Consider the following 27,203-nt stretch of genomic DNA (forward strand, 5'->3'; position numbering starts at 1 on the left):
CATAGCAACACAGGATCTGAGCTTTGTCTGTGACCCACACCACAGCTCATGGCAACACTGGATCCTCAACCCACTGAGCGAGGCCGGGGATTGAACCCACATCCTCATGGATACTAGTTGGGTTCCTTACTGCTGAGCTATGACAGGAACTCCCTACTTCACATTTTTTAGGTACCATTCAACTCTGCCAGAGCTGCCTGACATGTTCTGGAGCCAAAGTATGTATAGGTTTGCCCCACTATCTGAAAGTAGAGTGTTCCTAGGATAACTTTTTTTTTTTTTTTTTCGGCCACACCCGGGGCATATGGAAGTTCCCAGGCTGGGGATTGAACCAGCACTGCTGTAGAAACAATGCCAGATCCTTTCCTGCTATGCCACAGCAGGAATGTCCCCTAGGAGATCTTGCATAAGCCAAAATGGTGTAAAACAAAGAAGCAGTTACCTTAGGATACATCTTGCTAATGGAAGCACAAAATAAATCGAGATAAGGCACAGATGCTCAGACACAGTTCAAAGCTATGGCGGCTTGATGCTGAGATGCTGAGTGTGGTCCCGGGGAAGGAGTTTGGTCGGGCCACTCTCACTGCTTGGGGTACTCAGGGCCTCAAGGGCTGCTGCAAACATGCAGAATGTTATTTTTGCTTTTCATCTTTTTTCATTAAGGCGAAAATCCTCTTCTAATTTCTTTCAGTTCGGGAAACAGGTACTAATGTGGGTTTCTTGTGAAAGCAAAGAGGCAGGGAATGAAATTTCAAAAAATGGGAGATGCCGATACTTTTCTGATGATCCGTTTGGACCAGATCTGATGTTCCATTGAGGGGTATGAAGTGGGATGGAAGAATTGAGAGGCAGAAGCAATGACGTTAACAGCAGGGTTTTCAGGAGTTCCCTGGTGGCCTAGCAGTTAAGGACCCACTGTTGTCACTTCCGTGGTTTGGGTTCAATCCCTGGCCTGGGAACTTCCGCATGCTGCTGGTGTGGGGGAAAAAAAAGAGAGAGAAAGAAAGAAAATAAAAGCAGGGTTTCCAGCCCAGAACAGAGAAGAGAGGGCAGGCCTAGGCTTCAGGTCATGACTGAGGTTTGAGAGGGATTCTTATGGGTTGCCTTGCCCAGGAACCCAACAAACAAACAAAAAGAAACTCCTGCAGTGGAGGAGATTAGGGGTAGAGGGTCCAGATGTGCTGGGGGAATGGAGATGCCGGAACAGAGTGGAGGCCAGGAATCCAGGCCAGCACAGCACTGAGCCGCACGGCCCCTGCACGTGAACGGAGGTGGTCCTGGGCGGCCGGCTCACCCTCCTTGGGCCCCGGCCCCCGCTGCTGCAATTTCCCGTTATCTCCTCTCCGCCCTTCCCTTCCTTCATCCCTGCCCCAGCCTCTCTCATCTTATCGACAGTCCCCTGAACAAGCAGGACTTTCAGAGCCAGATAGCTCGGGGCCCACAGTGCTCTGCAGGGGAGGATGGGGATAAGGAGTTCCCAGTTCACCCCCCCTGTGGGGGAGGGGCTCAGCTGGGCCTTGCTTGGTCTCCCCCTGCCCCAGGCAGGGCGAGGAAAGAACAAATTCTCTGAGGGCTCAAGAGCACGGTGCCCTTGGGACCAGATAGCGATTGTATCCAGCTTTCTGGACTCTCTTGGGAGGTGAGGAGAGGCTGCTCTGGCTTCAACCATAAAAGGGAAGTTGAGTCTTTGGCCTTTTGGCGCTCTCCTCCTCAACTCCCATCTGCTCTGCCGAAGCCAGAGAGGGCGGTTTTCTTTGCTGGGAGAGCAAGGAAGCGGAAGGGCCAGGCCCTCCACCCAGTCAATGGCTATTTCCTGACCGAGAATGGAAAACTGTACCCCTTCCTCCCGGCCTCGCATCGCCCAGTCCTGGGTGCTCCCTTCCCACCTTCAGTGCCCAGTCCTCACGCTCCCTCCAGGGCCAAGGAGGACAAGGAAGCGTCCCGGGACTCGGTGGGGTCATTTACAGAGAGACACAAGTTGGTGTGAGCTCCATGGAAGCCCCGACATGATCTTTAATTGATGGTCCTGTCCTGCCTCCCCCCGCCCCCCGAGCCCCAGATGACATATTTACAGGATGCTGTATGGAGCCAGTTCCAGGCCCGGGTCAGTGCAGCCTTTGTTCCTCCCTGGGCACTGCCAGGGTGGGCCAGGAGGATGCAGACAGTGGGAGCAAGGTGGACTGGTTACCGGAAGTATTGCCTTCTCCACATCCCCACCCCCATGTGCACGCACACACAGACGGGTCCCGTGTGTGCAGAGGTATTCACACTTGTGCGGAGATGTGGATCCAAATGCTTGTGCCAGATGCATCGCCACCCGTGTGCCTGTGTTTCCCACCAGAGGAGGCCTTATGGTACCGCATCAATAGTGCAAAACTCAGTCCTCAGCCTCCCGCCCCTGCCTCAGCCTGTGTGGCTGGTGGGGCAGGACTGGCCAGAGGGGTACCCTGCCCACCCTCCTTGCTTAGGCAGTGCCAGCTGGAGCTCAGTATCAAGGACCCCACTGCAGCCACATCTGGCCACTTAAAGGTTGTCAGAGGGTCTCAGTCCTCAGTTTGCCTTGACGGGTGGGACGGGTAAACAGGAGAGCCATTTCTTCCTGGGTTCCTTCTCAAAGTTACTCCAGAGGGACTGAGATAGGAAGCTCCGAGGCCCTGGGCTAGTCAGAAACCCCTGCTGAGTCTGGGTTGGGGTATCCCCGGGAAGAGGGGCTCCGTTCATCTGGTGGCTTTCATCCAGAAGGTAGCTTGACTCCCAACTCGCCTCCTCAGGCTGTTTTTCAGAGTCAAAGGAGCCAGAGCTTCTCTGTCCCAGGTGAGCAGTCGTGAGGCGAGGCCACGGGCATGGGTGGGTTTGCGGGGGAACTGAGGGATTCTGCCTGGCCTCAACCTCAGGCTGGCCTGCAACAGGGATCGGAGACTAATGGGGAAAACAGGTGTAAACTACTCGGCCCCGGATGGGGGTTACAGAGCAGAATGGGTTGGACAGGGCCTTGAGGACTTTTCTAGAAGCTGAGGATCAAACACGAGACCTGCCTTTTCCTACCTCCACTTGCACAGCACAGGCAGAGCCTCTAACCCTCCAGGCACTGGGCCCCCCCTGGCCTCCCCTCCTTGGGAGAGCACTCCCTGGGGAGACAGCCCAGCCTGGGACCTTCAGGCCAAGCAGGGGCCACCTAAACCCTGAGTCAGCCCCAGAATCACCCTTCTTGAAAGGGGGAAGGTGCCATGTTATTTCAGGGACTATATTTTCTAGGACCGCCCCCCCCCCAAACACGTGTCTTGGCAGGGACAGCAGGACGGTCGTTTTGGAATTGAAGACAATCTGGGACATGTGGTCGCCGTGCCCAAAGCATAGGCCTTGGGCACGGAACAGGCAGCTTTGGTTTGAATCAGCACTCAACTTCTCTCCAAGCTCAGCAGGGCTGGGCGGAGGGGGCAAGCAGGGAGGCCAGGCCCCTGCTGGCTTGGGGACGCCTGTGTTCCTCCGGTGAGAAAATTCCAGGTGTGACCATCCCTGGGGTGGGGTGGGGAGCCCCGAGGGATGGCCGGGCCTCAGCTCCTCCAGTTCCCCCTGCAAATGTCAAAACACCCCCACAACTGGCCCCAGCACCCCCAAAGTTACATTCATTAGTTGAGCTTCAGTAAAAAAAAAAAAAAAATGTAGATGGCAGCCCCCTCCCCCTGGGCTCCAGCTGCCTGGTCCCAGTGCCTGGTTTTGAGGAGGGGTCATCCCAAGCCACCTCCACTGGTGGCTGCCTGCCCCACGGGGGCACCCCTCTAGCCCTCCCCCTGCCCGACCTGAGCTGTGGCAATCCATGATGATGGAAGCTACATTCACACAGGGAGAATTGGTGGACAAGGCCAAAGCCTCATGAGGTGGGGTGGGGGACCATGGGGGAACTGCCCTCCAGGCCTGGTCCACCCTGGTGGTGTGAGGGCAGGGCCACAACCCGGCCCCAGACCCCTGTGGGGCCAGGAGTTGAAGGGCTGGGCCCGGAAGACATTTGCATGGTGCCTCCCTCCGTGGCTGGGTGGGGGGCAGCCTCCTGGTTCAGGGCAGAGACGGCGGGTGCGCCAGGCTCGGAGGGAGGGGGTGGCACTTAGGCCCCTCCGGACCTGGAACGGAGAGGGGGCATCAGGAGAGGGTGTGAGGCAGGGCTCAGAGGGATAGCCCCCCGAGCCAGGCCCCTGGAAGTCAGTGCTGGGCCCTGGAGGTGGCAAGTCACAGGCTGGCCAGGGAGGGGATCTGGCGGGAGGTCAGACAGCGGTGACATGAAAGACAAAACAGATGGGACGCAGAGGTAGGTTCCCTTCCCGGGGGACCGGGGCTGCGGGGGGCAGGGGCACAGCTCCAGGGTCCTCGCAGCCAGCAGTGCTCTGGCCGTAGGAAGGGCAGGAGTTCAAGGACCAAGGCCTGAGAGGGGGGAGGGGGCAGGGGGCGAGTTGAGGACTCTCTTCCCGGAGCGCGGTTCTCCCACCCCTGTAGTGACAGCGGTGACAGCAAGGGTGGGGGAATCAGCCCCAGCTCCCCATCGACAGAATGCGAGGTGACGAATGAGATGGAGGAGACAGGGACAGCGGGAGGGATGACGTGGCCGGCGTCACACTGCCCCCTGCTGGGTCGGGTCGTACCTTCCCCGGCGGATGTTTCTTCAGGAGCCAAGGTGAGGACGCAGAGAAAGGAAAAGGAAGGAGCCTGTGACCTTCCCTTTCTCCCAGGGAGGGGCCTTCTGGCTCCCAGGAGACCCCTCCCCCAGAGATGGGCTGGTAGGGGACGGGGTGGGGGGGGGTTGTCGGGACTTAGAAGCTAATGACAGGCCCAAGGAGCACTACCAGGAAGCCCTACCAAAGTTGGGTCCTGGGTTTGAGTCCCGACTGCAACTAACTCACTGCATGACCCTTGGCCTCAGGACCCTGCTTTGTACATTGAGGGCTTAGCCCAGCTCAAGGGCCCCAGACTCATGTCCGTAGAAACACGGTGAGCCGTGTGGGGCCTGGGGACTGAGGACTCGGGCAGATCCTGCTCAGCTCCACTCTGCGACCAAGCTGGAAATATCCGGATTCTTTCTTTTTTTATTTTTCTCTTTTCAGGGCTGCACCTGCGACAGGGAAGTTCCCAGGCTGAGGGTAGAATCGGAGCTGTAGCTGCTGGCCTACACCACAGCCACAGCAACGTGGGATCCAAGCCGTGTATGCAACCTACACAACGGCTCATTGAGCGAGGCCAGGGACTGAACCCACAGCCTCATGGATGCTAGTTGGGTTCATTCACCGCTGAGCCACAGTGGAAACTCTGGAAATCCGGATTCTTAATGTAAGATCTAGTTTTTTTAAATCTGAGCAATTATTTTTTTAAAAAATGTTAAAACAAGACCCTGTGGGCTGGCTTGGCTTGGGAAGCATGATCTCTGGTTTAGCGGACCTCCCAGGGAGGCCCCCTCGACTCCAGTAGCCTGGGGTTCCCATAACCCTGAGGATGCCAGGGGGTGTCAGGGGCGTGTGTGTGTCTTACTTAAATCCCCAGCCCGTGCCGCCCAGGACGATGGCTGCAACCAGGACAGCCCCGGCGATGGAGCCAATGATGATGTTGGTGCCACTGGGACCTGGGGAAGAGGGCAGGGCTTGGTTGGCTGGACAGGCATGGAGAACAGGAAGGAGAGGGCCCCACCCCGGTCAGCTCCACCTCACCCTTATATCTCTCTGTCTCCCCCGTGGGTGGAGACGTGGGCAGGGGGTTGTGGATACTGCAGTCTTTGCCTGTCCAGTCTGGCTGACAGATGCATTTCCCTTCGTTGCTGCAGACCTAGAGATGGGGTGGGGCTAGCAGAGGTGAGCAGGGCCCTGTCCCCTCTTGTCAGCCCCTCCCATGATCCCCGGCCTCCAGGTACCCACCCCATGGTGGGAGCAGATCCGACGGTCCCCACTGCCCGGGCAGGTGCTGAAGTTGAAGGCAGAGGCTGGCAGGCAGCGATGGTCCAGGCACAGCATGTTGGGCCCGCAGGCTGTGCCGTCCTCCACGTAGCTCAGGTCTGAGCCATCAGCCAGCTGCACATGGCCACCCCTGGAGAAATGGCACAACCAGCCTCTGCCCTTGCCCCACACTCCACCACAGGGCAAGCTCCCCTCCCCAGCCACGGTCTCAGTCCCCACCTGCAGTCCAGCTCCTTGCCCTGGTGGTAGAAAGTGACACTGCTGATGTCTCCCCCTAGGTCCCCCAGGCGAGGAGCTCCAGAGATGTTGACACAGAGGAGGAAGCCACAGAGCACGTCCCTGTTGGGGGAGTGTGGAGACAGCGGGCCCCAAGTCTGAACTCAGGCCCAACTACTGACCTCCTAGCTGCCCTCTTCCTAGCCCCTGATTTTTCTTTTCTTTTTTTTTTTTTAGGGCCGCACCCATGGCACATGGAGGTTTCCAGGCTAGGGGTCGAATCAGAGCTGTAGCTTCCAGCCAACACCACGGCCACAGCGATGCCAGATCCAACCCACGTCTGCAACCTATACTACAGCTCATGGCAATGCCCGATCCTTAACCCATTGAGCGAGGCCAGGGATCGAACCTGCGTCTTCATGGATACTAGTCAGATTCATCTCCACTGAGACACGATGGGAATGCCATCCCTGATTTTTCACATAGTCTTCCCATTGGGACTCACAAGCTGCCTCATCTCTGAAAAAACCTTCCCCAGCCCCAGAGCCCCAGCCCCAAAGCGGGGGAGGCCCAGCCTGAAGCTTGGACTACTCACTGTTTATTGCACTGGACCCAGCCTGACCCCTTACGGCCACAGTTCCCACGCTCTGTCCCCTCCACATTCAGTTTCTCGTAGCAGAAGCGATCAGCAGCCGCTGTAGGGAGATGATGCCAGGCATCACCCCACCCACTCCAGAACCCACCGGGGACCTCAGGCCCACACCTCCAACACTGACCGGACCCACAATCCACCTGCGTCCCTGAGATTCTGAGAAGCCACACGTCCAGTGGAAGGCATTTCAGCCAGAGCCCGCCCCCTCTCCAGCCTCTCAACTCTAGGTCCTCCAGAGTCCCCTCTCCTATCTCCAGCCAGACTCACCATGGCCCCAAAGGGCCTGGCATTGCCGGTCCCGGGTTTTGCAGCGACCTCCATAGCAGCGGCCCTGAGAGACAGGAAACAAGAGACAGTCACTAAGCATAAGAGACTGCACTGAACCAGAGACCCAGAGGGAGAGGAGCTCCACCCCATCATACCTGTTCATGGTCACAGTAGTAGCCATCCAGCTTGTGGAGGTTAGGGGGACACTGCGGAGAGAGGGGCTGGACTGAGTAGTGCTGCCCCAGGACTGAGGTCTGCCCCAGGGAGGAATGAAGGGTGCCAAAGGCTCAAGGACAAGAGGTATGGATTGGCAGGTCCCAAAGCCTCTCTACTCTCCCTCAGTTCCCTGCACCTACTTCACAGGGCTGGGACTTCTAAATGCCTGGCATGTAATAGGACTTAGATGTTAAAATGATATTATTATCCACTGTGATCCCTAGCACATACCAGGAACCAGGCCAAGCACCGGGAACGCCAGCCAGATTATAAATACTGCTTTAATGATTGGAGGAGCAAAGCTAGACGCCCTGAAGAACCCCTTTCTCAAATGAGAAACTGAGGCTGATCAGAGGCAGCGAAGCCAACAGCGGAATGGAGGGGCGGGAACAAGTTGCCCAGCAGAGCCAAACCGATAGAGATAGTGATTGCCTCGCCTGGGGCTCTGCCAGGGTGGCCAGGCCGGGCGGACCTGGCTCGAGTCTCCGGTGCAGGTCTCCGCGATGTCGCACTCGTTCACGGCCTCTCGACAAGACACACCCCGCGGCTCGTACTAGGGAAGGGATATACCGCAGGGCTCAAGCAAGAACCAACAACCAACCCGGCGCTTGCCTATCTCCTGGTCCGCGCCTCAGCCAGAACCCGGCCCACCTAGCACCGCCCCTCAGGCCAGCTTACGGTCCCGCCCCTCCTGCCACTTCTCAGCAGTTGCCCCGCCCCTCTCCTCGTGGCCCCGCCCTCAACAGAACGGCGGGGTCCACACGCCCCGCCCTTCTCCTTCCCCATTGGCGCTTTCTTCGTCCCTACATATTTGCTCGACCGCCAGCGGCTCCTCCTCCCTATGTCCCGCCCCCTATCTGGAAGTCTGCAGCCCAGTCCCTCCCCGTCTCTCCGCCGCCGTGCCTCCCCGCTCCCCCGGCGTCTGGTCCCTCTCACCTTGCAGCGGCGACAGCAGAGCCCGTCGCTGCACATGGCGTCGTGAGTCAGGGTGCATTTCTTGCAACAGTTCCCGCCCGAGCGGCTGCACTCCTGAGAGACGCCGGAAGAAGGCGAGTCCTGACCCTACTCACTCAGACCCTCCCTCGCACTCACCCCCGCGGCCCCCGCACCAGTCTCGTACCTGCACCGAGCCGCAGTCGCACTCCTCCCCCGCCTCCACGAAGCCGTTCCCACACTCAGGCGGGTCCAGGAGCTGGACCGAGAAAGGGTGTTAGGAGTCTGGCCAGGGGCCTGCCCAAGCCCTGCTCCCACGTTTCCCGCCCTGGTACCTTGAGAGGCTTGTTGAAGAGGCAGCTCCCGCCGCCCTCTTGCAGAAACTGGTTGTACTCGTCGATGCTGCAGCGCGAGAACTTGCGGGGCAGGTAGAACCTAGGCAGAGATGAGGGGACCATGCCGCTGAATCCCTGCCAGTCCATTCTTTCGCCCCTTCTCAAGATTGGGAATGGGGTGCACCGGGGGATTCAGTCACTGACTCCAGGAGGCTGAAGATCTACGTGCCTGGACACCGCACGAGAATCCTCTTGCCTGCCCATCAAGGGGGAGCGAGAGGGGGGACGCCGCTTCAGCGGTCTCCGGGAAACCTCCGGACTCGAGTCTGAGGTCTGTGCGCCAAGGAGCGAAGGTGCCTCCAAACGAGGCTTTGGCGTCGCCCAGTGGCGACAGGGCGCACTGCAGCCCGGACAGTTTAGGCGTCCGGCTGAGGAATCCGCTTCCCTGCGCAGTGTCCGCAGACAACTGCGCTTCTTGGAATTCTGAGTAGTCGCCAGAGCTGGGTCTTCTGAGGACCTCGGGTCCAGGATGTTACCCAATGCTCACTCTTGGACTCCTCCCGCCCAAGACTCTCCCCCAGTTTGTCCCCAGGAACTCACCCAGTGTCCTCCATGATGCAACCCAGCCAGTTGTCCGGACATTTGCAGTCCCCTGAGAGGCGAGCCAGGTGAATTTAAAGGGAGGATGAAGGGCTGCCCCCCTCCCATGGGCACCCTCTTCACTTCTAGAGTAGTTGGATGTGGGTCTGGGCTGGGCATGGGGTCTTCACTGATACCTGCTGAGCTCCGGTGTTTATTCCACATCATGCCCAGGTTCTGCCCCAGCGTCTGGGCCAGTGTCACCGCCATGGCCCCCATGTTGTCATACTTGGGGTGAGGAAGATGGAGCACAAAGATGTCTACACGCCTCCAAGAGGCACCCGGCTCATGCCCATCGAAGCCCCTCTCCCTCCACCCCCACCCCAGCCACGCCCCCACACTGCTCACCTCGTTCACACCCCCACCCCTGGACAGTGAGCAGATGCCCCCCACGTAGGCAGCCCCGCTGCTGGTGCTCTGGAAAGTCCTGCCCCTGGAAGGGAGAGGGTTGTCAGGAAATCCTGCTGCCTTCCCAGGGGTGGCCCTGGGGGGGGCTCTGATGGGGAGACAGATGAGCTCCCACACTGGAGCCCCTCCATGGGGGGGGGCGGGTAAGCACTGCCCTCCATGTCAGCCTGTGTGACCCCAGGCAAGCTCCTTCCCTTCTTTGGGCTCATAAGTCAAATGAAGGGTTCCTAACAGATCATCTCTATTGCAAGGACTTTTTTTTTGGTAAGGTAACTTTTAAAAAAATTAAAAAATTTTAAGGCCACAGTAGCAGCAGCAGCATATGGAAGTTCCCAGGCTAAGGGTCCAATCGGAGCTACAGCTGCCAGCCTACACCACAGCCACAGCCACGCCAGATCCGAGCCGCATCTGTGACCTACACCACAGCTCACAGTAATGTCGGATCTTTCACCCACTGAGTGAGGCCAGGGATAGAACCCACGTCCTCATGGATCCTAGTTGGGTTCTTTACCACTGAGCCACAACGGGAACTCCTAATCAATTTTTTTATTATAGTTGATTTACAATGTTCTGTCAATTTCTGCTGTACAGCAAAGTGGCCTGGCTATACATCTGTATACATTCTTTTTTTCCACATTATCCTTCATCATGTTCCATCACAAGTGATTAGATATAGTTCCCTGTGCTATACAGCAGGATCTCATTGCTTATCTTCTATTGCAGGGACATTTTATCATTATTTCCCCCCTGCCAGGGCTTCAGGTCCCTGAGGAAGGGATGCTGGGACCATTTGAAAGAGGAAGAGGGCATGAATGGGAAGTGATGGGAGGAGGAAGACCACGCTGGGTAGGGAAAAGTGCCATCCACCTAAGATGCAAGGGAAATGCCCAGCCACTGTTGCAAGGGGCTGGGGGCAGGCACAAGGGCAGTCCACACCCCACACCCTGCAAGAGCAGCTGGCCCAGAGCCATGTTTAGTAACTGTGCACTACAGCAACCAGCAGAGGCTGGCCAGGTCCATGGGATGGGGGACTCACGAGAAGAGGTGGGTGGCATCACTGGGCTCAGGCAGGCCCTCCCGCCGGTAGACCATGAGCCGGGCCAGGGTCTCCAGGAGGTCGTCCTGTACCTGGATCTTGTCCCCATCTGCCCACGTTTCCATGGCAACCAGCACGATGCGGGTGTTGAGCTGCTCTTTGTACATCTGGGCCAGGAGGGGAAATGAGGAAGAGGGCTGGAGGGTGGGAGTGGATGTGGGGGAACAGGGCTGGGGGCGGGGTCTCAATCTGTCCCTCTAGGAAGTGGGGGTCAGAGGCTGATGGTGCCCTTGAGAGCTCACCCCAAGGATGTGTACCGTGTGGGGGGGCGAAAGGAGAGGGACGAGAAGGGAGGGCTGCTCACCACGTCTGCCAGGTTCACCACGGACTTGGCAAAGTTGCTGGTGAGGACCACCGACTGTCGCATCTGCTCAAACTAGGAGAGGGGACAGTGGGTGGAGGGCAAGGCTGCTTCGGACTCTCCTGCCAAGGCCACGCCCAGCCTGGGAACCTACCAGCTGGTGGTCGTTGATCACGATCAGCTCCACATACTTGGTCTCACTGTGCACTGTAGGGTGCCCCCGACGGACCTGGGGGTGGGTGGGCACTTGGAATCAGTCCCCACCAAACCTGGCATCATGACCAAGCCATGGACAGACTCGGGGGGGGGGGACTGTACTCCAGTCAGGGCCAGTGCCAGCTCCCCTGGGATGGGGTGGGGGTCCCATGCAGCCTCTGCATGAGGGCAGGCAGCCTCAGTTTACCCACCAAGGGGATGTGTATAGACAACAGCGTTAGGGAACGGGGTGGGGGGGCCTCATCAGTCTGGGCCCTCCTTTGCCTCCCCCACAGATGGGGATGTCCTCCTGCTCAGGACCCCAGCCTGAGGTCTTTGCAGCCGGAGGTCTGTGTGGGCCCCCGTACCTGCCTTTTCCTTCTCAGCCTCGGCCGGTTGGGAGGAGCAGAGTGGGCAGGGGCAGCAAACAGGCAGCCTGGGGGAAGGGTGCAGGTGAGGGGGGCACGGCCGGCTCCCTCCCTCACCCCACCTTCCCTCCCTTACCTGGTTCCCTGCATCCGAGGGGAGCTGGGAGGAGAGGGGTCCGGTAAATGAGGTGGGGAAGGGGTCCCTGCAACGAGGGCAAATTAGTTCTTGGGGAGGCTGATCAGGTCTCCTCTGAGCCCAGTTGCGGGGGACAGCTCCAGCCCTTCCCCCACCCCACCCCAGGGTGACCCAGAACTGGCCAGAGCTCCCATGTCGGATCTGATCTCCCAGATGCTCAGATTCCGGGCTCAAGAACTGGGGGTGCCCTGAGAGACAGGGGCAAAGGACACTGGAGCCTGAGGGGAGGTTACTCAGGGGACAGAGGGGACATTGGAGCTGGGGGCACACGGGGAGGGAACGAGAGCTGGGGTCACCGTGGAGGGCAGTGAGGCTGAGGTTACCGAGGCGGGAGGAGGAGGAAGCAGCAAAGGCCACTAGGGTGACAGCCACTGGGATGCTCTGATCGGGGCAGGGCTGAAAGAGGGGACCGTGAGGGGCTCACCTGGGGAGGTTCCCGAGGCCCAGCCATCTCTCGGGGCTCCACGATGTAGGTGAAGTTCCCGTCAGAGAAGACCCCACTGCAGCAAGAGAAACGTGGCTCCCCACCATCCCCAGGGCCAGGCTGGAGGCTTGTGCCAGCCACCCAGCCCTCCCCATACTCACTGCAGCCCCTGGCAGGTGGACAGGGCCGCGAAGGAGTGGGGGTTCCCTCGGAGCTTCCCCTGGTAGTAGCAGTGGTCGCCAGCCCCCTGGAGGAACAGAAAGGGTGAGTGAACGTGCCCCCCCTCCCGGCATGAAGGCAGAAGAAAGTGTGAGGGCTGCTGAAGCTGCCTTGTGGGCAGGTGGCTGCGGTCCCTGGGTACATCTGGGGACCTGGACCCTGCCTTGACTCTGGCTGTGCTCCTAATTTGCTGTTTCACCCTGGGCAAGTTCCTAGCCCTCTCTGGGCCTCCTTTACTTCCCCTACAACATGACAACGTTGGACGAATCAGTGGCTCTTAACCATGAGTTGGGGCTGGTACAGGGATCACAGACCCCTTTGAGAAGAACAGTGACGTTCATGTGACACCTGATGTGTGCCAGGCAGAGTTCCATTTATTTATTTGTTTATTTAGCTTTTTATTTTTATTTTTATCTACTTTATTTTTTTTCTTTTTAGGGCCACACCTGCGACATATGGAGGTTCCCAGGCTAGGGGTCCAATTGGAGCTACAGCTGCTGGCCTACAGCACAGCTACAGCAACACCAGATCTGAGCTGCGTCTGCAACCTACACCACAGCTCACAGCAACACCGGATCCTCAACCCACTGAGCGAGACCAGGGACCGAACCCGCAACCTCATGGTTCCTAGTCGGATTCGTTTCCACTGCGCCACGATGGGAACTCCCAGGCAGTGTTCTAAGCACTTCCCGTGGATTGTTCACTTGGTCAGATGAAAGCTACGGACTCACCCCCAACACACACCAAGCACCATTTCACATGGTGTGTTCAGAGATGCTACTGCCCCGTGGGCCACCCCTGGACACACTTCGGCTGAGGAAGTGTGAGCAGCGTGTGTCCTCCTGGCTGGGTTCAGGGGTTACAGGGGACCGGCGCCCCCCTCCCCTCTGCTTCCTGCAGAATTATTTGTGCTCCAGTTACTGAACAGGCTGGAGGGGGAGGGCCGAGGCTATTTATAGACACTCATTCATCTTTGCTCAGGCCCCTGGGCCTCCCAGGCTGGGACCCTGGGGTCCCAGGCAGCCAGGAATTCCTGGGGTCTCGATGCTGAGCAAGAGGCATTTCCCCAACTTCTCCCTCCCAGAGGAGTCTGGGCCTGGAGCAGGGGTGGGGTCCACACTGGCAGAGAGGCCCACAGGGGGGTCAGCCCTCTGGAGCTGAGCAAGGGGAGCACGGGGCCACCCTGACTCCACTCCATCCTGGCCGTGGAGTATACCCCGGACCCCATCTCTACTCCTGATTCCACCTCCTGTCCCTTTCCAAAGGCACTCACGGTGCTGTGCTGGGTTGTCCCCTCCCGGCTGAAGTGGCGCTCCACGTATTGTGAGGAAAGAAGGTGACTGAAACAGACAGAGCGGGCAGGAGGAAGGAGGGGGTCCCAGTGGGGCTGGTCCTGCAGGGGTCCTGCCCCAGCTCAGACCCAGGTCCCCTGCCCGGGCCCCCAGCGCCCCTGACCATGCCTTGCTGGCTGCCCGCTGCCCTCCCCCAGACTCAAGGCCACACTCACTGGTTCAACTCCAGGTCCAGCGTGAAGTTCGAGTTGAAGGCTGGGATAACAAAGCTCACCTGGGCCAGGTGGACAGGCTAGGAGGAAAGGGGGAAGGCAGAAGCAGAGTCACCTGGGGAGACTGGAAGGCGGGACTTGGGGGGCAGGGGAAACCCCAGTACAGGGAGTAGCCCTGGGAGGGGATGGCTCAGCCCCAGCAGCTGTGGGGACCATTGGTTTGGGGGGAAGAGGCTTTACACAAGCTCGTCTTCCTCCAAGACCCTGCTCCTGTCCTGGGAGAGGGGCAGAAGTGTGCGCCCCTGGCCCAGGCCTCCCTGCTCTCTGGTGCCAGCTCACCCTCTCTGGTGTGGGTGCCTCCTGGGTGCCCTGTCTATGGGGTGGAGAGGGGCAGCTCGGCCTGCTCACTGCTTCATACCAGGCCTGCCCCTGCTGGCAGGGCCACCCACACCCCCAGGTGGACTAAAGGGAGGCCCCTAGAGGTATCATGGGAAAGGGCCAAGCAGGAGATGGGGTGCACTGTGACCTGGACCTGCTGACGCAGGCCCCTCCCTTCCTGTCCCCCTACCCTGGCTCCAGCCTCGATGTATGGAGGAGGCTTCATACGTACTCTGCAGACAGGGATGGAATGGGTTAGAGTTGGGTGCAGGGCCCCTGGAAGCTGGGGTGATGGGCAGATGCCGTCCTGACAGGAAGAAAGAACTTGGCTCCTCTATCCCCAAGTCCATTGCCCTCTGCCTCGCCCAAAGCAGCTCATCTTTAATATTTCAATCCCATGGTTAATTTTTAAACACGGAAGTTTTCCTGATAAATTTTTCAGAGGGGCCTTTGGAGCGGGGCTGGGAGGCTCCCGGTTGTCATGGCAACATACCAGGCCTGACCAAGATGGCTGCCCTCCCGGACCTGGGTGCCCAGCTACCACGGGGGGTGGGTAGTGACTCCAGACCTGAAGCTACTGTGCCTGGAGGGAAAGCGACCCCAAGGGAAGAAGGAGCAAGAGGGTCTCTGGGCTGACAGGGAGTCCACCTTCTCGGCTTCTGGGTCTCTACCCCAAGCCTCAAGTCTTACAAAAGATCTTGAAGCTGGAGTTCCCATTGTGGCTCAGCGGAAATGAACCTGACTAGGATCCATGAAGATCAAGTTTTGATCCCTGGCCTCACTCAGTGGGTTAAGGATCCACAGATGCGGCTCAAAGCCTGCATTGCTGTGGCTGTGGCCTAGGATGGCAGCTGCAGCTCCGATTCAACCCCAGCCTGGGAACTTGGTATGCCAAGGGTGAGGCCCTAAAAAGAAAAAAAAAAAAGAAAGAAAGAAAGAAAGAAAAGATCTCGAAGCACGGGAAGGGCCTAAAAGGAACTGGTGCCTTCTTCTATTCATTTTTATCTTTTCTTTTTAGGACCGCACCTGTGGCATGTGGAGGTTTCCAGGCTACGGGTCAAATTGGAGTTGGAGCTGTAGCTCCAGGAATGCCAGATCTGAGCCGTGTCTACAACCTACACTGTGGCTCAAGATAACGCCAAATCCTTAACCCACTGATCGGGGCCAGGGATGGAACCCAGATCTTCATGGATAATAGTCAGGTTCGTTACCGCTGAGCCACAGTTCATTTAAGACCGAAATCCATATCCCCACATGAGGGTCCCACCACTGGCTGTGCACATGAGAGGAAGTTTGTTGCCTTTCTTTTGAGGGGAGCAGGCTACAGGACAGAGGGGAGCCACAATGTCTCAAAAATCCCATAGCCTGGTGCTGGCAGGTGTCCTGATCAACCACCTAGATTTCTTTCTTTTTCTTTCTTTTTTTTTTTGCTTTTTAGGGCCACACCCATGGCACATAGAAGTTCCCAGGCTAAGGGTCCAATCGGAGCTACAGCTGCTGGCCTACACCACAGCCACAGCAATGCGGGATCCGAGCCACATCCACAACCTACACCACAGCTCACGGCACTGCTGGATCCCTGAGCGAGGCCAGGGATCAAACCCCCATCCTCATGGATACTTGTCGGATTCATTTCCGCTGCGCCACAACGGGAACTCCCAGCCTCCTAGATTTCTAACTTTCACCGAGTGCTCAGTATGTGCCAGGCACTGTTCTAAATACTTTACAAATCTTATCATATTTGATCTTCACAAAAACCCAGCGGGATAGAGGCTAATGTTATCCTCATCTGACATATGGGGAAACCGAGGCAGAGAGCAGCTAACTAACTTGGCTTTGAGGCCAAGATCATCCGGCAAGAAGTGGTGGAGTTGGGATTCAAGCCTTGGGAATCAGCTTCCAGGGCCTTCTCACCACAAAGGCCGTGAGGGGCCCTCGGAGACAGGGTGAGGCGGGGTGCAAGGTCAGAGCCTGGCTGGGCAGCCGTCTGAGCCCCAAGGGCCCTGACTCACTCTGTCCCGGGCTGCCCGAGGCTCCCAGCTCCATCCCGAGCCCCTAGAGCATCGATCACACTTGAAATAGAAAGTCAAGGACAAGGAGTCACTGCTTCCCTCTCCCCACCTTGGCCCAGACGTCTCCACTCTCCCCCTGCCCCGGCTAGCTCTGTCCCTGATACCTTGGTCTGGACCATCCCTGCCCTCCCCTGCCCTCGGGTCTGTGCCCGCTTGTTCATTCTGCCCCCTCACTGAAAGCCTCTATGCCTGACCCCACACTGGCCACCCGGGGGAGCAGCCTGGCCAGGCCCCTTGCCTTGATCCCATTCTCTCAGGCTGGCAGCCTCGGGGGATGATCCAGCAATCTGTCTGAGTCTCAGCTCTTCCCCATGGAAAGGGTAAGACCAGCCCAGGGCAAGGCTGTGAGGCTGGCTTGCACCGCAGGGGTTGTCCGGGGCCTGGGGGATTCTGGAAGAGCCAACTCTGGGGCTTGCAGAATCTCTTCTACTCAGGAGGTCAGCGAGCAAACCCCTCTGGCTTCTCTCTGTGCGGACCAAGGTGACCCCGACTCAGGGGAAGGCCCAGACTGGTGGGGAGCAGACACCAGGTCCTCTCTGTCCCCCCCACTTCCTGCCACCTGCCAAGGCCACATCCCCCTCCCTCCCTAGCAAGTCCTAATGGTTCCCCAGCAAGACGCAGCTCAGGCCGGGTAGGAGCAGCGACTGGGCAGTGTGAGGACAGCTGCTGGGGCTGGGACGCAGGCCCGGGAAGAAGACGAGGGAAAGCTGATGGCAGGGCAGGTTTGCCTGGGCTAAAGCAGGGGACACAAGGGGACACCTTCTGTCTGCAGGAAGAGAAAGATCAGGCAAATCCACCTCAGTCCCTGGGATCTCTGTACCCCAGGTGCCTGGGGAGGGGGCTCCTGCTGGCATTCGAATCTTAAGTCCCCACGCCCAACACACACACACACACACCCGCCCCCAGCCAAGCTTTCTGTCTGTGCTCTGTCAAAGCCCAACCGCTCCGGCCGGGCTCGCCTCCTGCCCTGTCCAGACCCTGACCTCTCCCGTGAGCCCTCAGTCCCTCCCTGGGGAGCACCTGCTGTCCCGACTGCTGCCCTCCTCTGTACCGCTGCTGGTGACAGGCCGCCCGGGTCTCCACCCTGTGCCCTGCGCTTGCCTTCTGTCCCCGGGCCATCAGCTCTCAGGTGCTCAGGCTCACTTGACCTCAACTGGCCCAGGCCGTCTGGTGCTCATTTTCTAAACGCCAGGCCAAGGCTCCGGGAGAGACACTTGGAGGTGACTGGCCCAGGGCCACGCTGGGGAGGAGCTGGGTCAAGGCTCACCCTCAGGCTGGACTTTCTGTCTCTCAAGGCCGCTGTGGCCACCTGGCTGCGGTGACTTTGCCTTCCCCAAGGCTTCCCTGTCACCAGCCAGTCCTTGCTCCAGGCACCTGCTGGCCCCCACCAGATATGAGGGCAGAGGCCAGGAGGCACTGAAATCCCAGAATCACAAATACAGGTGCCAAGGCTCCACCATGGACCTCCAGAACCACTGTCTCGGGAAGGGGGACCCAAAGATCCTTCGGGTTCCCAAATGGCCCAGAAAATTCGAACATCCAGGAGCTTCCCCTCAAACAGTCACCCTGAACCCCTCCTCCCGAACCTCCATCTCGGGCCACAGCCTCATCCACAAAGCCTGCGCCCTCCCACCCCGCAGGGCGTTGGCCCCTCTCCATTCCTGGCTCTCAGCCATGTCAGTTTCTTCGGTCACTGATTCACCTCTTCACACGGGTGGCCTTTAGTCCCCTGGGGCTCAGGCTACACCTGCCCTTCTCCTGCCTGGGCATTCAACACTTACATTAATGGAGAGGCATCAGGAGGCCCGAGTGAGCTGCTTACCCTCAGTCTCCTCGTCCAGTAAAATGAGGTTGTCATGAAGGCTAAATGAAAGCCCTTCTTTTTTTGTGTTTTTAGGGCTGCATCCATGGCACGTGGAGTTCCCAGGCTAAGGGTCAAATCAGAGCTGCAGCTACAGGCCTACGCACAGCCACAGCACTATGGGATCTGGGCCTTGTCTGCGACCTACACCACAGCTCAGGGCAACACCGGATCCTTAACCCACTGAGCGAGGCCAGGGATCGAACCCGCGTCCTCATGGATACTAGTCTGGTTTGTTAACCTCTGAGCCATGATGGGAACTCCCCTGAACGGGGTCTTGAGGAACTGGATAAACCACATGGGCTGCTGGCAGCAGATGGAGAGGAGCCAGAGAAGCTGGGGGGACCACTTGGGAGAAATCCCCCACCCCACCCTGGGTCCCCCAAGATGTGCTGAGGCTCCATGTATAGCAGGACAGCGGAAGTCGCCGATAGAACAGTTGGATGAATTTCTGATAATGGGATTTGACCTAAATTTCTGAGGACAGAGTCACTTCCTTACAGGGTCATTTGTCCCTCTGGGGACAGACACTGGGCAGCTGGGTCCCTCTAGGCAGCCAGGAAGGGTGCTAATGCGAGGCCAAGCCCACAGGCCAGAGTCTGGCTGGGGCGGACTCAAGACGCCTGCCTCGTTGCTCCCCTCCCCCGCCCCCACTGCGACCTGCCCAGAGCCTGACAGGTAACCCCCAAAGGCCTTGGCTCCTGTTTCTGACACCCAGTTCCATGCCACACCTACCCACTGCCTCCCTCAGGAGGGAGAGTGGGCCTCACAGATGCTGAACATCTGCTCTTGCTGGATCCTGGCAGGACACCCGACACCCATCATCTCGTCTAATGCTGGCAGCAGCCTGAGCGGGTGGAGACCTACCCCCATGTCACGGATGGGGAATGTGAAGGTCAGAAGGCTTCAGAGGCTCGCCCAGGTCACTCAGTCAGAAGCAGTGAAGCCGGGACCCACGGAGGCTGTCCCGCCCCAAAGCTACTGGGTGCGGCCTTTCAAACAGCAGCTGGGCTTCCTGCGTGAAGTCTCCCTCTGCTCAATTCCATGGCAGGTGGGGTTCACAGCCCTCCCTGGAGCAAGCTGAGCCCAGTGCAGATCCTAGCCTTGGCTTCCAGCCCCCAGCCCCCTCCCAGGAACCCTTCCTGCCTCTGATCCTAGGGCAGAGCTGTGACCTTAGCCGCAGAAACCACAGCAAGGTCTTGGCCCTAGTGGGGTACTGGGCTCCAGGCCCAGACCCTGTGACTCCCTGCCTGGGCCTGCCATCTTGCAAGGGCTGGGGACCGAGCCTTGCCTAATTGCCCCCCAGCCCTTGACATCAAGAAAATACAAACACCGCAGCACACGCCCTCAGTCAAGGGCTTCCAGGTGGCGTTGCCAGCAAATGCTGGCCTGGGCAGCTCTCACAGGAGCTCAGCCCAGTGACTGAGGTCCCTCCCCCAGCTGGCTGGGATGTGGGTCTGACTCCGGGGCCTGGGTCCCTCCATCCACCTGTTCCCTTTCCCACATCCCACCCTCTCTGTGGTTCTGAAGGAGTCTGGGTTTCCCAGCAGCAGGCACAACCCACACAGCAGCTTTGTGTGGATCAGAACAAGAATCCCCTCAGAACACACGCAGCCCCATGAGCTCTCTGACATCATTCAGCCCACTGGCCCAGGCACGCTTGTGCAGTGAACAACCAGTCCAACTGTACACTGTGGCCCTGCTTGTTCTGCCACCTTATCTGCCAGCTGCAGGCTCCCTGTGATCACAGGTTTCTGCACTTCCAGAAGCTTCCCCATCTCTCAGGCCCAGCCTGCTTCTAAACTGGGCAGAAGTGAGTGTTGAGAGTCGTGGCAAAGAGGGCTGAGTCCCCCGTGCCCCTCTTCACTGTACCCCTAAACACGAGGCCAGCGCGCACTGGCTAAGAGGGCTGTTCTAGGCATCAGTTTTGACCATGCTATTTAAGGGCTGTGTGACCTGCAGCAGTTACTTCACCTCTCTGTGCCTGTTTTCCCCATCTGTGAAACAGGAATAATAATAGCCTCACCTCCTGGAGTTGCACTGAGGATAAAAAAAAAAATCAGTAACACAGAAAAAGAGAAGAATTCCTGCTCCACTGAGGGCCCAGTAAATGGCAACTTCTCTAGCTTCTAATCCCTTCCTGGCCAGCTGCCCTCTTCCCCAGGCCCCCTCGCGAAAGCCAGGACTCCTTTCCCATCACACCCTCCTGGCACTGGGTGGTCTGAGATGCTTGCTCTCATCATCCTGATTTGAGGGATCCGCAAACTAGGGCTCCGTGCTAGGTGCTGGGCCAAGCCCGGGGCCAGGGCAGGTTAGCATGGGCCCTGTCACCCCAGCCCTGCGGCCAGCGCGTGCCCCCAAACTTGCCACATGACCCACGGCAGATGGAGATCTTGCTGCTGACCCAACACTTTGCTTGGCCTGAGGTCCTAAAGCAGTGCCGGGGCATCTTAGAACAAAGCCTCCCAGCGGCAGGGTGGGGCCCTTCCTGTGGGGATGTTGGGTTCAAGGCTGCACTGGCTCCACCATCAGCCACTGAGGTTCTGAGGCCTTAAGTGCTCCAGGGAGGAACGCCCAGGGGGAGGTAGAGGGGCCTCCTTCCGGGCAGGGGAGAAGCCTCTGCACATGTCTGTTGAGTCTCCCTTGCTCCTCTTCCACCTTGGGCTGGATGGGGTTGGGGAGTGCCCGCTGTGCCAAAATCCAGAGAGCGCCCGAGGCGGGACAGCACAGTGGGGAGTGCCCTGGTGTTGGAGAAAATGACTCTACTGATTAAGACCTCATTGACTTTGGGCCAGTTACTTCACCTCTCTGAGCTGTAGTTTGCACATCTGTAAAATGGGCCAACAAAAGTTACCTGCTTTACAGGGTCATGAGAATGCCTCCTCAGGGGAAACTGAGGTACAGACAAGGCAGGTGACGCATTAGTCCCCTGGGGAGGCTGCAGTGAGGTCCCAGGGAAGGCTCAGTCCCATGGAGATGCCCACTGGAGGGGAGCCCTGTCCCACAGAGCCACAGAACCCTCCACTCCCACCCCCAGACACCCCGTTGGGCTTATTCAGACCTGGCCACCCGCACATGTCACGCATGCACACGTGCCACCCGGTCACCCAGCAGAACGACACCCTGAGACATCCCCACCCCCGTCCTCTGCAGACTCCAGCCATCCAGTCCAAACGCACCCACCCTGACCTCCCCACAGTCGCCGGCAGGCACCACCGTACCTCAAAATCCTGCCCCCACTCTCTCCCTTCGGGAAGGACCAAGCTTCAGGCGCAGCCACACTTCACCCCTCCCTGGCCCCCAGCTCTCCCTCATCCCTGTCCTCTGACCCATTCTCCAGTCGGGGCCTCTCCTAAAGCACCAGCCTGGGTGGACTCCCAGCAGCCACTTCCAGCCAACACAGCCTTGGGCGCAGAGTTCACAGGTAGCGGGGCGCCAGGAAAGAAAGCCAGGCTAAGGGCCGAACCCACCCAGGGCACCCCATCCCTACTGCCCATCTACCACCTGCCAGGAAGCCTGGGCAGGCCCTACAGGTAGCCCCCACCTCCTTCCCCTCCCCCCCATCCTCACCAGGCCCGCCTGCTCGGGACCATTAACCACCCCTCCCCCCTCCTGCACTGCCCTTGACGGATGGTCCATCTATTATGCATGCCGGCTTCCTGCTCCATTCCATTTCCCGAGACTCCGTCCCCTGCACCCCCCACCCCCCTCCACCCCCCCTAAGGGCTTTTAACCAAGTACATTAGGCAGGGCCAGATGCCAGTCTGACAGATGTCCATAATGTTAGCCTCCGTTTCCCTCCTTCCTCCCTCTGCCCGGCCCAGTTTACCTCCCACCACTCCCAGCTGCCCAAACTTCACGGACCTCGGGTGTACCCCCGCCACTGTCTCTCCTCTCCACCTCCTGCTTCTGCCAGGCCTTCGCCATCCCGCCCTCGCCACCCCCCTTGGCCTGGCTAACTTTCAGCTTGGAGCTCCTGGAGAGCCGAGGCGTTCTGAATGAATATTCCATCTGGGTGATTATTATTCACATGATATTAATTAATTATTAATTGCAATTAATCTCCTTCGTTCCTAATCTTCCTCAGGGAGGCAGGAGGGGCCTGGCAGCTGAAAGGGACAGGGGGTGAGTGCCGTCAGCGTGTGTGGAGGAGCCTGGGGCCTCGAGCCCTCTCCCATGGCCCCACCCTCAGCGAGCACAGGAAGGAGAATGATTCTGTTAGGGGGAAACTGAGGCAGGAGCAAGCACAGAGCTGTTCCCCCAAAGTCCACTGAGGGTGGCTGTGGTGGGAACTCCGGGGCCCTGAGCCCTCTCTGGGCTCTTCGCTGCTTCTCCCCGCTCCCCATTGCCCTCCTCAAGCCCCATCCCAGGGGGAACCGCTTGCTCTGGCAGGAGAGGTGTGACCAAGGCTGGATAGAGCCCTCGGCCTTCAGGTCCGCTGAGGGCAGGGGATCCCCACCCTGATGGGAGGGGGCCTGGAGCAGGGCAGGTGAGTGCTCCCACTAGTGGGCTCCAGCACTCGCTTGGCAGCCCGTTGCACACAAGGGGAAGCTGCAGGAGCCAGCTGTTGAGGAGGAACTGGAACCCTGCCTGACCCAGGTCTCCCCTGGACTCTAAGGCCTGCTCCAGCCCCCTGGCCTCACCGCCGGACCCCACTCACCGGGCCTCCCGGAGGCTCCTGACGGACCCTGGTGTCCAACTGCTGCTTTGGGACCTCTCCCCCGGAGCTCCCCCCCACCAGACGGCTGGGCTCTGTGACCTCCGGGGCTTCCGGGCCCCCCAGCTGGGGAGAGAGCCGCCAGCGCAGAGCTCCGGCAGGACCCCGGGTCCCCAGACCTGGGGAGAAAAGGCCATAGCTGCAGACAGAGGCCCCCCCGTGGGGCAAGAGACTTGGGGAAGGAGTGGGTACGGCTCGCCCCATCCCCCACTCTGGGGTGGCTCCTGGAGCCCTGGGAGGACTGGGTCGGAGGATCTGCTGCCCTGCAGAGGAGGGAAGAGCTCCATGGGGAGGGGGCCGGAGCTGCACTCCGGCCCGACCGTCACGACTGCCCCCCCACCTCCAAGCCGCAGAAACCTGCAGAGTCCACCGGCCGGCGGCAGGGGGCTGGCCGCGGTGGGGCGGGCCAGATGGGGACAGGTGGGTGCACGCGTCCTCCCTCCTCCCCCGCCCCCCGCCCTCCCGCGCTCTGGACCGGCTGTCACCCCGAGCACTGCAGGAAAATGTGGCTGCAGCAGAAACCGCCGCAAAACCCGGGGCGGGGGCAGGGAGGGGGCGCCGGGCCGGGCCGGGCCGGGCCGGGCGGGGGTCACTCACCGGGCAGGGGGAGCAGCGGCAGCAGCAGCAGCGCCGCGATCGCCCAGCCCCGCAGCCGCCTCATGGCTCGCTCATAATCCTCCGGGTCCGGGGGCTGCGGCGGCGAGCGGCGCGGCGCGGGCGGGAGGAGGGGCGGGCGGGGAGGCGCGGGCTGCGGGAGCTGCGGGAGCCGCGGGCGGGGGGCGCCGGGCTGCCGGGCGGGGGGCGGCCGGGCAGGCGGGGGGCGCGGGCCGGCGGCGGCGGCGGCGGCAGCGGCGGGGAGGGCGCCCGGCTCAGTGCGCTCCGGCCGCGGCCATCCCGGCGGGGCGGCGGGCAGGGTTAAGAGCGGAGCGGCGAGCACGTGAGCCGAGGGCCCGCCCCCGCCCCCGCCCCCCGCGGCCCCCCCCCCTAGCCTGGCAGGGCCGGGGCCGCCGCGACGGGAGGACAAAAGAGGCGCCGCCCGGGAGCTGCCTTCCCGCCCCTCCTCTGCATCCCGGGGCAGGTGCAAGGCGGGGCGCAGCCGGGGTCCCCTTCGCGGTCCCCGCCTCGGCCGCCCTTGCTTGGGGAGCTCCGAGGACTCTCGAGTCGTAGAGGGAGGGAGGCAGGGTACAGAAGGACCCCCGGGCTCTAGGCGGGTGACGGCCCTTCTGGGGACCCGCGCAAACGGGGTGCGGGGGCGTGGCTGCCCCACCCGGGTTCGCCCCTCCCGCTTGGTACCCAGGAGGGGCTTCCCAGCCCCGGCCCCCAGCGCCCGGCTCCACCGAAGGCTGTTGGAGCTGGGAAGCCTGAGGGACCAGGGGCAGAAGCGAGGACCAGGGGCTCCTGTGGCTGACGGCCGGCTCCACGCCTCTGGGATCTCTCGCCCACACGCGGCGGAGCAGGGCACTGCGGAGTCCTCTCACGCCCTCGGTCCTCACCCCTTTACATCCAGCAGGCTCCTTCTTCCCTGAGGGAGGGATGCTCCTGCCTCCTGGAGGGCCTCAGGGGTTGCTGTCACCCGAGGGGGTTGGCCTCCCTCTCTGGGCTGAGTCCCTCACACAGGGCTCTCCCATCCTTTCCCCTAAATGTATAAACTAGCCCCGTAATTCCCGTGAGGTTAGCTGCGTCCCGTTTCTGCCCCTCCCTTGGAGCCCAAACCTTTGAGGAGCAGAACACACCTCTGGGGCCCCCAGCCTCTCTCTGTACCAGACTAGGTTGCCCTACAGACCATCTGGCCCCCCCAAACCTGTGCCCCCAGCCCAGCTCCTGGGCAAGATGTGTCCCTACCCGGAGGGACTGGGATCTCTGACTCCTGCTAGGGATCCCAAGAGCCAGAGACCTGAGACCGGTTAGGGTGTGACAAGGTGTCTGTGCAGGTGGTGAGGGCTCACCCCGACTTTGTGCCCCAGGCCAGAGCATCCTCGCACCCAGACTGGGAGGCAGGGAACCCCTTGCTGGGTCCTCTGCTTCCCTGGGGACCCAGGGCCCCTGCCAAGGAGGGAGCTGCCTCTGGCTCGTGACAGCACCCCCCCCCACCCTCCAGCTCTATTTTAGGCCCAGGAGAGGTGAGAAGGCGATTTCCCAGGAGGAGCTGACATCAATGCTGGGAACAGGGTGACTCCCCCTCCCCCCGTCCAACCACCTGCCATTACAGACCCAGATGCTCAGCAAGTCTGAGCCAATTGTTCCTTCATTCTGGAGACATGGGGGGAAAGCTCCTCTAGGGTAGAGGGGCTCCGGCAAGTAGGACCCTGCTCTGTGATATTCTCTCTAACCCCGGTTTCCCAGAAGGGGGAGACTCTGCTTCTCATTTTACAGATGGGGAAACTGAGACTTAGCGGCTCTGTGAAAGTCAAACAGCTGGTCAGTGAGAGGGGGCATCCCATACTCCAGCTCCCCCTCCTCCCCGGTCCCCCCTGCCCCACCTCTGCCGTCTATCTGGGCCCTAGAAGGGACTGGCCCATCTGGTCCATTTAGCCCGCTCTCCGCCACGGCTCCCCCCGCCCACCGCCAATTGGCACCCCAGACAGCACCAGGGTGGGTCCGTCCTGCCCTACTCTCACCATGTCACAGGGCCTCCTGGCATAGGTGGGGTTTTCCGGTTCACAGTGCCGGGCCTTGCGCCTGTGCGTGTCTGGATCCCCTCCCGCAACCACGCAGACCCCAATCTGTGGACTGGGCCTCCCAGGCTGAGGCACATTCCTCTCACTTGGTTCTGGTTCTGGTGGCCCCGGTTCCTTGGGCTTCTTCTTGGGAAGATGTTGCTAGCCCTGAGTGACATGTCTTTGGTGGCTTTCTGGTCCAGCTCCACTGGAAGTCATTCTTAGGGCCACGGACCCCCAGCAACCCCTTATCTCCCCGGCTTCCCAGCTCTGAGCAGGTGCAGCTGGACCTCCTGACCCTCCCTTGACCACACCTGGCCACTCCCCAGCCTGAGGCCACACTGCCCCATCTTGCCCTCAGTGTCAGCTCTGCTGCAAGCGACACGCCTCTCCCAAGCGGGACGCTTGCTTTGGCTCCCTCCCCCACCTCCCCTCCTTTCCTGGGGGCCCGTAGACAGCCTCTTTTTAAACTGGGACTTCACAGGAGTAGGGATTGTCGCCCCAGCCTACCTGGTCCCCAAGAGCAAGGACGTTTTCTTCTTAGATTGGGGTGCCTATGGGCAGGGCCTGTGTCTCCTCCTCAAACAAGGGCTTTCCTGGGGGACTCCCCACCCTAACCCCACAGCTACGGTGGCTCCTTCGGTCCCTTCTGCCCATCGTTTGTTCCCCCAGGAGAAGAGCTGGGGACCCTGGAAATGAGATATTGGTGGCCCCTGTTCCTGCTGTCTTGATGCCACCCTCACGGGGAGCTCTTAGGCTCTGGGTCCCACCCCCAACCCTCCAGCAGGAGCCCCCGACTGTCAGGAGGCAGGGCCTCCTTCTGAGTGTGGTTCTTCTGCCTTGCAGCCAGTTTTCCCCTCAAATTTTCCTGCACAGGGGCCAAGCTGGGCTGATGTGCAGCCACGACCTAGTCCCAGCAGCTGCAGGCAACAGAGGGGTGTTGGCACTCTGGGACCCCAGGGTGATGTGGTGGGCAGTGATTCCTACCAAGAGGCCCTCCAGGCCCCATGCCTAGTCTTGGAGGATCTGCAGCAGAGACCTCGCCAGGCAAAGGGGGAAGAAAGGGTGGCAAGGTGGGTAAGAGCAGGACTCGGGGCTCCAGGCAATCTTTGGGGTCCCAATCCTGGTTAACAGCTGTGTGACCTTGAGCAAGCCCCCCCAAAACCTCTCCAAGCTTCACTTTCCTTGTCTGTGAAATGGGGGGTTAAAAAGTCCTCCCCAGGGAGTTCCCTGGTGGCTCAGCAGTTAAGGATTTGGTGTGGTCACTGCTGTGGCTCAGGTTTGATCACTGGCGTGGGAACTTCTGCATGCTGCGGGCACAGCCAAAACCAAACAGAACAAAAGTCCTCCATAGGAGTTCCCGTCCTGTGGCTCAGTGGAAACGAATCCGACTAGCATCCATGAGGACACAGGTTTGATCCCTGGCCTCGCTCAGTGGGTTAAAGATCTGGTGATGCTGTGAGCTGTGGTGTAGGTAGCAGACATGGCTCAGATCTGGCGTTGCTGTGGCTGTGGCATAGGCCAGTAGCTGCACCTCCCATCTGACCCCTAGCCTGGGAAACTCCACAGGCTGCAGGTGCAGCCCTAAAAAGATTTAAAAAAAAAAAAAAAAAAAA

At 59.9% G+C, this 27,203-nt stretch overlaps 1 protein-coding gene across 5 annotated transcripts; it reads right to left on the reverse strand.

The window, feature by feature from the left end:
* Positions 1,979-23,678, reverse strand: ADAM11 (ADAM metallopeptidase domain 11). 5 transcript variants are annotated; one of them, XM_021066855.1, is made up of 27 exons: positions 23,528-23,591; positions 22,874-23,049; positions 13,906-13,982; positions 13,672-13,738; positions 12,341-12,426; positions 12,180-12,255; positions 11,696-11,762; positions 11,560-11,627; positions 11,151-11,225; positions 11,000-11,071; positions 10,636-10,802; positions 9,540-9,624; positions 9,329-9,419; positions 9,153-9,204; positions 8,553-8,652; positions 8,405-8,476; positions 8,221-8,313; positions 7,757-7,837; positions 7,224-7,274; positions 7,069-7,132; positions 6,745-6,844; positions 6,153-6,272; positions 5,895-6,063; positions 5,691-5,805; positions 5,515-5,605; positions 4,635-4,652; positions 1,990-4,118 (listed from the first exon to the last, which is right to left on the reverse strand). In XM_021066855.1, the coding sequence occupies exons 1-27, from the start codon at positions 23,589-23,591 to the stop codon at positions 4,103-4,105; spliced, it is 2,313 nt and encodes a 770-aa protein (XP_020922514.1). In that variant the 3' UTR covers positions 1,990-4,102. The 5 variants fall into 5 exon arrangements, with proteins under 5 accessions (XP_020922515.1, XP_020922517.1, XP_020922514.1 ...); XM_003131347.5 differs by having other exon boundaries at positions 1,990-4,652; positions 23,528-23,677; XM_021066856.1 differs by lacking the exon at positions 8,221-8,313 and having other exon boundaries at positions 1,979-4,652; positions 23,528-23,678.

Source organism: Sus scrofa, chromosome 12 (genome assembly GCF_000003025.6).
Source record: "Sus scrofa isolate TJ Tabasco breed Duroc chromosome 12, Sscrofa11.1, whole genome shotgun sequence".
Classification (NCBI taxonomy): domain Eukaryota; kingdom Metazoa; phylum Chordata; class Mammalia; order Artiodactyla; family Suidae; genus Sus; species Sus scrofa.

Bases quoted from the DNA above. Each gene is read 5' to 3' on its own strand.
- ADAM11 (XM_003131347.5), bottom strand. From the start codon at position 23,591: ATGAGGCGGCTGCGGGGCTGGGCGATCGCGGCGCTGCTGCTGCTGCCG. The intron at 12,256-12,340 runs GTGAGTATGGGG...CTCTTGCTGCAG, and splicing joins TCCACCTGCCAGGGGCTGCA to TGGGGTCTTCTCTGACGGGA. The intron at 7,275-7,756 runs GTCCGCCCGGCC...CTCTCTCCGCAG, and splicing joins GCACCGGAGACTCGAGCCAG to TGTCCCCCTAACCTCCACAA.